The sequence below is a fragment of the Alligator sinensis genome, unplaced genomic scaffold (assembly GCF_000455745.1).
Source record: "Alligator sinensis unplaced genomic scaffold, ASM45574v1 scaffold584_1, whole genome shotgun sequence".
Classification (NCBI taxonomy): domain Eukaryota; kingdom Metazoa; phylum Chordata; order Crocodylia; family Alligatoridae; genus Alligator; species Alligator sinensis.
In genome coordinates, this window is record NW_005842419.1 from 1,012,027 (window position 1) to 1,019,410 (window position 7,384).

Genomic DNA, 7,384 nt, shown 5'->3' on the forward strand with positions numbered 1-7,384 from the left:
TTCCTGCTGCCCTTCTGGGTTGTGTCCTGCTACCCTTGCTACTCTGGGTCCAGCCCTGCTCCATCTCCCCTCCCCGCTGCTCTGCGTGAGCAGGGGCATGGTGCGTGGCTGCATGGGGGTGGGGCACACAGCCACAGAGCCTGGTGCAGGGATCAGCCCCAGGGTGGGGAGTGGGGCTCACAGCAGGGCTGGTGTGATGCGGCGCATGCGATGCAGGCGTGCAGACAGTGTGGCGTGGGGAGTGGCCATGGCACAGGGAGCACCTGCCAACTGCAGCCATGTGGCATGGGGAGTGGACCTGGGGTGGGGCAAGAGCTGGCATGCATCTGATGGACGCGGTGAGAGGAGTGGCAGGGGGAGCACCTACTGGCTGCATCGCATGGGGTGCAGTGCAGGATGCATGCAGGGCACGTGGCACCCACCCCATAGCCATGTGCTGCAGCCAGCTGGCACTTTTGCTCCCACTGCCCCCTGCAGCCACCACCCCCCACCCCACCAGCATTCCCCGTGGCCACATGCTGCAGCTGGTGGGCACTGCCCATGAGTCCCTATGCCAGCTCCCCACATGCCTGTGCACCATGCCTCCCGTCCTGCACGCCCTGCAGCCGCAGCCAGCGGGCACTCCCCACACTGAGGGGCGTGGCTTGCGGCCATGCAGCGGGGGGCATGGCTTGCAGCTGTGGGGTGCCTCATGGGACAGAAAGTGCATTGCCACTGCAGGGCTCAGGGCAGTGTATCCCACCCTTTTCCCTTCATAAAGCCAGGACAGAATTATCCCAAAAAAGAAAGGAAGGAAGCACTGTAACCACCTGTTCTTCCTTTGTGCATAATGCAGGCGGTGATGACCATCTGGTGAAAGTGTGGGATTACGATACAGGTGAAGTGACTCATGTTGGTGTGGGTCACAGTGGCAGCATCAGACGACTCAAAATCTGCCCTGGGAACAAGTACATCGTGAGTGTGAGTGCAGATGGTGCTATCCTGCGATGGAAATACCCACACTCACACTAACAGTTGGCACAGAAACTATAATACCAGTTTTTAGAAAGGTTGACACTATTTAGAAATGTGCAAAAAATCCTACTACTAGGGAAGGGTTTTTTTGATCCTGTCTAGTATGAATTAGCCAGGCTCTTTTCCTTTTTAGTACCTGGTAAAACTGATAGTTTCAGAATACAAAGCACTCCTGTTGATTCAATTGCAGTTGGGGGCGCTCTCCTCTTCTGAAAATCAGGCTCAGGAAGTTATATTACTGGTGGTGCCCTGCTACTATATTCTGGACAATTCCAAGTCTCTCTCTCCCTCTCCTTCTTCACAATGAATAACTTGTTGTATAAATACAATGTTCTGTGTTCATTTTTGTTTGTCTGGTTCTAATTATGCAAAAAGGCTTTCTGCTTCAAGCCAGAAATGTAATTGTGAAACCCTTTAGATTTAAGTTTTTAATGAAGAGGTTCAAAAGTACATAAAGGGACCTGTTTCTCAGAGGGTTGGAGCTTATAGTTTTTGAAAATAAGGCTTTTCTACATTATCTCCAGTTGAGCATCCATAATTACCAGTCATTTGAATAAATTTTGCCCGCATTTTTCTAGGATAAGCCTATTTTAATCACATAGGTTTTCCTATTCAAAATACATCCCTGAAATACTTTATTCTCTCGCATGCCACCTGCCCCTAAATAAGACATGTCTTGCAGAAGGAAAAATGTAGAAAAAGAGATTTTTCCAGAGTCATGGACGACTGTGTGACATAGAGTAAGCCCTCTTGGAAATACTGAGTGTCCAGGAAGTGTGGTGTCCCGGGAAACAGTCTGGGTGAGGCAGCCGTAGGGTTATCGTATTTCCAAGTCCAAAAAATAGGGCACCTGTCACAGGGTGTGGGGGGAGAGGTGGGAGGGGGAATATGATGGGGGGGGGGCTATGACATCAGTCCTGCCAGTGCTCCTCGCTCCCAAACAGCAGTTCCCTGCCCCCCACCTCTTGCTGGTGCCCCTCACTTCCAGCCCACAGCCCCCTGGCGCTGCCAGTGCCCTGCACACCCAATCCAGTCACCCATCCCATCCCCTGTGCACCTCGCTCCAGATCCACATCTCCCTGCACCCCTCCCAGCCCTGCCAGTGCCCCTCACTCCTGACCTGCAGACCCCTGCCCCCCACCAGCATGCATGCACACACAGACTCTCTCTCTCTCTCTCTGTTTACCTGGCTTGCCAGAGCCTGTACAGGGATCACATGACCCCCAACAGCCAATCACCTTGCCCGCTGCTCCGAGCCCCAAGCAGCCAGTCCCAGAGAGAAGAAAACTCGGACATTTGGTCTTATTTTAAAAACCCGCCCGGACGCAACACAGGGGGCCAAAAAAGAGGATATGTCCAGGAAAGCCCGGACGTATGGTAGCCCTAGGCAGCAGGGACCGCCTGATATGACTGTGCAGCAATAAGACCCCAGACCCTTGCAAGGGCAGTACCATGCCTGTTACTTCTTTACTGTAAATGGTTCTTTATATAAGTTCCCTTAAGTAATGAAGTGCTGTTTCCACACCACAAACCTCACCAGTGTACTACAGACTGCATGCAGCTGCTCACTTGCCCTGAGCCAGCTCAGTTGCTCTTTCAGGCACAAGCTACAATACTCAGCCAATAGCTGGGGTTCTGAGAGGGTTAACGAGGGATCCCATGGTGAGATTCCCACCCCTTCCGTGTACTGGAACCAGAGACAAGAGGCAGCTGTTTTGGCAGCCAGAAGCAAGCAGATGCTGTGCTTTAATATTCTTCTATTTCTGTTCTAGTGAAGAAAAATCATTGTCCCTGCTTAAGAGACAAACCCCAATTTGGGAGGACTGATTTGAGGGAGGTGATTGCGTGTGGAATGCAAGTAAATATGGGTACCGACTGTGTCTGATACCAAGTGCACTGCATCATATCTGGTATTACACTGTCACCTCTTTCAAAAACTACCTGTTTGAAAATCCAGTTAGTTCAAATAGAACAGTTCTGAAGGCTGAAGGCATTAAATGCCTGAGAGACTGTAATAAATTATAATTTTAGCAGTGTTGCACTCTTTAACATGAACACTTACAGGCAATTTAGTTGGATCAGAAAGTGTTTTAGAGGAAGTGCCCCCAGGACACCAGGTAAGTCTGCTGGGGCCAGCCCAGTGCTGGACCCAGCCTCTCCTACCCCACCTGGGGTAGCCTGCCGCACTTCAAAGGACATGTGGCACAAGCATTCCCCAAGGACAACCAGCAGTGGCACAAGGTCCTGGGGAACCAAACGTCCATGCTCATGTGGACACAGCCTTAGGGGGCAACCTGCTACAGAGAGCCATTCAGTGCTGTCTGTAGTGAAACTTGTTATTTGGATACAGGTCCAGTAGAAAGTCCTGCGAGACCCCTTAACCTAATATTACAGACACCATCTAATAACCATCATAAACTGCCTACAACGTCATTGCAGCAGGGTAAAATTAGACTAGCAAATTGGGAGTTCAAGTTCTATCTCCCTATAGCCATGAATGTGTGTCCTCTGTGGAAGAACAGTCAGTCTGATTCTTACAACACCTGGCACTCAGGAATCTCAGACCACTTGCACTGCACTGCGCAAATAGGTGATTCTCAACATGCCTATGATTTAGTCCCATTTTACTGATGTGGAGGCTGAGGTATAACATGTGAAAGTAAATGCTACAGGATTATGCAGAGACTCAGTGCAATACTAGAACCTAGGAGGCTCTGGGACTGGAAGAGCCCTGGACTTCATTTCCTTTAATTACAGATGCAAGTAAAAGAAGGGGGCTACATGCCTGTGTCTTAAATCAACAAATCAGATGAAAGCTATGAGCACAGAGCACACTTTGTGTAGATCTGGTCCACACCCAGTTTGCAATGTGAAGTTGTATCTTTATTTCCTAGGAGATGTCCACATTTCAGCCGTATAGACTGTGATAGTGCTTGTAGTAGTATCATCTCTGAGTCTGCTACTTAGCTTGGAAAGGACAGACTCAGGTGGCTGAGCCAGGCATCAGTCAGCTTGTCTTTTTTTAGCAGTTTTCCAGTGCCCCTGAACTTCAGTAACTGAAGTTCCTCCAACATTGGCTTGCTTCTCACAGCATATTTCACTGATGTGCTAGAATGGCACATGTCACACACTGATGTGGCCAGTGGCCCTGGAAGAGATAGCTGTGTTTTACAAATGCATACAACCCACATGAATAACCAAGAGAAATAAAGTCAATATGCAGAGCAAACTCCACAGTTATTCCACCAGAAGTGGGGTTGTGTTTGGGAAACTTGAGCTGCAGCCATAACTTCCCCCATTATGCATTTGCCTGGCAGCAAGCAGATTGTATTTTATCATCTGAATGTATTCATTATACTATCATTAGTCACGAAGAACATTGCTGCTAATAATGGAGATCTTTAACACTCTTACATAAGATCCCATTGTAATTCAGCCATAATGAATGTACTATTACCACAGAGTGCTATGAATTTCTGTGCCCCTCTATTCACAGCAGGAAAGAGATTTAATGTTTCTGTAGTCGCATCAACAAAACAAAAATGATGTCACTGAAAAGAACCACTGCTCTCTATATATTCCATTTGCCTCAACTGACACCTTTCCTATCTTCCAGATTAACACGTGTTCTCTGACTAGGAGGATAATCTCTATTGGTGCTACAAGCACAGTTGCACAACTGCCTCAGTTACACGACTGCCTCGTTATGTAGCTCTAGCAGGACTGAGTGGCCTGAAGGTGGATATAAATTTTGCCTCTCCTATACTCCAGGATAGATGTGAAGGGGCATAATATGAACAAGTATCATGCCTTTTTATGTTTAAGGAAATACTTCATATTAACTACTACTAGGAAAGCCAAGGGTAGCATTCAGACAGGCCCCAGCCATGTATGTCTTACTCCATCATCCAGTATTTTCTCTAGTGGGAGAAGGGATGTCTAGCTATTAAAGCACTCGACCAAGAGGCAGGAGATGTGGGTTCCCAACTCTACCAGTGGCTCAAAGATGCACATGAGATGACAGCCTGGTCCTTAATCTCTCTGTGCTTCTCTTTTCCCATCTGTGAAATAGAATCAGTCAGTCACTCAGATGCACAGGCCTTGCATTGCTTTGAAAGGGAGTACAGAATGGCAGCTTATTTTCACTCTGTTATCCCATCCCCAATATGTATGCTTCTAAAACGGCCTTGTAATATATTTGAGCCAGCCTCCCAAAGCTGCTGTCCAGTTCTCACTGTTAATATTGGATCCCTCAGAGACTCAGGACACCTGTTTGTACAAAATGATAATTGCATCTTATTCAACCCAAAGGCTGGGGTACAAACACCTCAACTTCTCTGCAAGGCAGCCAAGCCTGGCCTGGAGGAGGCAATGGGAAGGGGAAGTTCCTGTTTTGATCCACAGGGCCAAGGTACGGCCAGGTCCACCCTGCAGTCAGGGGGGAACAGGTTACTCATGAACAAGACTTACACAGGTCTTCCTGGAAAGGTAGTGACATATTTCTACTAGGCAACATGTTTGAAGATACAAGAGCCAACATGCTTTCCATTCTTACCCAGCAACCTCATCCACCTGTCTAAGAGAGTGGCAGCACTGCAAGCTGCAGGACTGCCGGGCTGGCAGCCCATGGGTTGCAAGAGCAGTTACCCCTTGCCAAACCTAGAGTCAAGGTGGGGGGGGTCTATAAAAAGCACAGGCTGAACATTTGAAAGCCAATCTGCTCAGCCCTGCCAGGGCACTCAGCCCAGCACCTCATGTCATGACCAACAGGACTGTGAGTCTGGTGAATGACCTGGAGCATCAGTAGTGGCATCTGGCCTCTGCTTTTGGCTTTCATGAGATCATTTAACATAAATGTTGGTATCATGAGAGATGTAGTTAGCTATACTAGTCTGAAGACAAGCAGGAGGCAGGACAGATTTGCATCTTATAGACTAAATATGTATCTCTAATTTAGTTAGTCAATTAGGTAAGGTTAGTGTCGCAGAGCACTGAGGTGCCCTGCTCCTAAAGAGGAGAAACTGCTAGAGAAAAAGCCCTAGCAGTGAATAAGGAGCCCAGCTGTTGGTTGCCAGGGCAACTGGAGTCAGCAAATGACCCACACCTGCCAGTGGTCAGCTGGCTGTAAGGGGCAGGGCCTGGCTCTTATAAAGCCCAGGAGCTGAGGCCAGGGTGGTCCCCTGCCAGCAGTTAGAGGGGTGGGAGCTCTTAAGTCAGGATGTGAGAAGAAGCCTGCCTGCAGGTACAGCTTAAGCTGAGTAAAAGATGGCAGCTCTAAGATGTCTGAGCAACATGGTTGTAGCCAGGTGGCTTTAAGTTATGTTACAGCCTAGGGGCTTGTGTTTTGCTTTGTTGTTGTTACACCAGTGGTTTGTGTGAGGCTATCAGGGGATGGAAGAGGCCTCATAGGGAACCCACAGCAGTGTGGGGACCCCAGTGCCAGTGAGGGCATGGTGTATGGGGTGCATAGACCTCCTCCCCAGAGGGAGGGGGTGCTATTGAGAAGCCCCAGAGGGAGGGGGTGCTATTGAGAAGCCCCAGTGTGGGCATGGTGAGCCCCAGAGGGAGGGGGCACTATTGAGAAGCCCTAGTGTGGGTGCGGCGAGCCCCAGAGGAAGGGGGTAGCAGTGCAGTGGCCCTGAGAGACAGGGTGGCTTTACTGAGAAGGCCCAGTGCAGGTGTGGCAAGCCCCAGGAGAGGGGTGGCATTACTGAGGAGTCCCAGAGAAGGGGACAGTATTATCAAAAGGGGCAGCATTGTGGAGAAGGCCCTGGAGAGAAGGGTGGCATTATTGCGAAGGCCCCAGAGAGAGGGCGGCGCTGCAGAGGATCCCTGAGAGAGGGCAGCGCTACGGAGAGGACCCCAGAGAGGGTGAGTGTATATTTGACAGACCAACGTCTATTCCACCTGCAAGGCTTGGGGTGTGGTGTAAGGAGTGGTTGGAGCCACACATAGCCCTTAAGGCTAGGGTGCCCCTGAAGCACCCATCATAGAGTGAGACCCACGAGGAGTCCAGGAAACCACGGCATCTGAATCAACACAGAGAAATGACCAAGAGGGCGTAAGGCAGCCTCCCAACCTTATCTAAACATCAAAGATGTGGCGGGTGAGAATCGGAGGGTGCCCTTGAGCCGACTTGGCACGGAGGAAGAGGCCTTAAGGAGATCACGGCCTTCCTGTAGGACTCCGCCTGTGACACTTAGGTATTTGACCAGTCAAATATAGGTAAAAAATTGAAAAAGAAAAAAAAAAAGCCAAATTTTAAACATGGATTTGCTGCTGTAGCCCCACAGGCAAGACCCAATGCAGCTGGGAACAGTGGGGCCACACTGGGATCTCTTTGCGCCCCCCCCCCCCCCCCCCCCCCCCC

The 7,384-nt window shown here is 49.7% G+C and overlaps 1 protein-coding gene across 3 annotated transcripts in view; it reads left to right on the top strand.

Annotated features, from left to right (window-relative positions):
• The window catches only part of LOC102372319 (cilia- and flagella-associated protein 52-like), a 25,599-nt gene extending 24,266 nt beyond the window's left edge, over positions 1 to 1,333 (top strand). The window contains exon 13 of one of the 3 annotated variants that reach the window (XM_025211648.1): positions 836 to 1,333. In XM_025211648.1, the coding sequence (XP_025067433.1) occupies positions 836 to 1,011 (176 nt within the window). In that variant the 3' untranslated portion in view covers positions 1,012 to 1,333. The remainder of the gene's footprint in view (positions 1 to 835) is intronic. The other 2 variants (XM_006030085.2, XM_025211649.1) reach the window with 2 other exon arrangements.
• Positions 1,334 to 7,384: the final 6,051 nt, after the last annotated feature.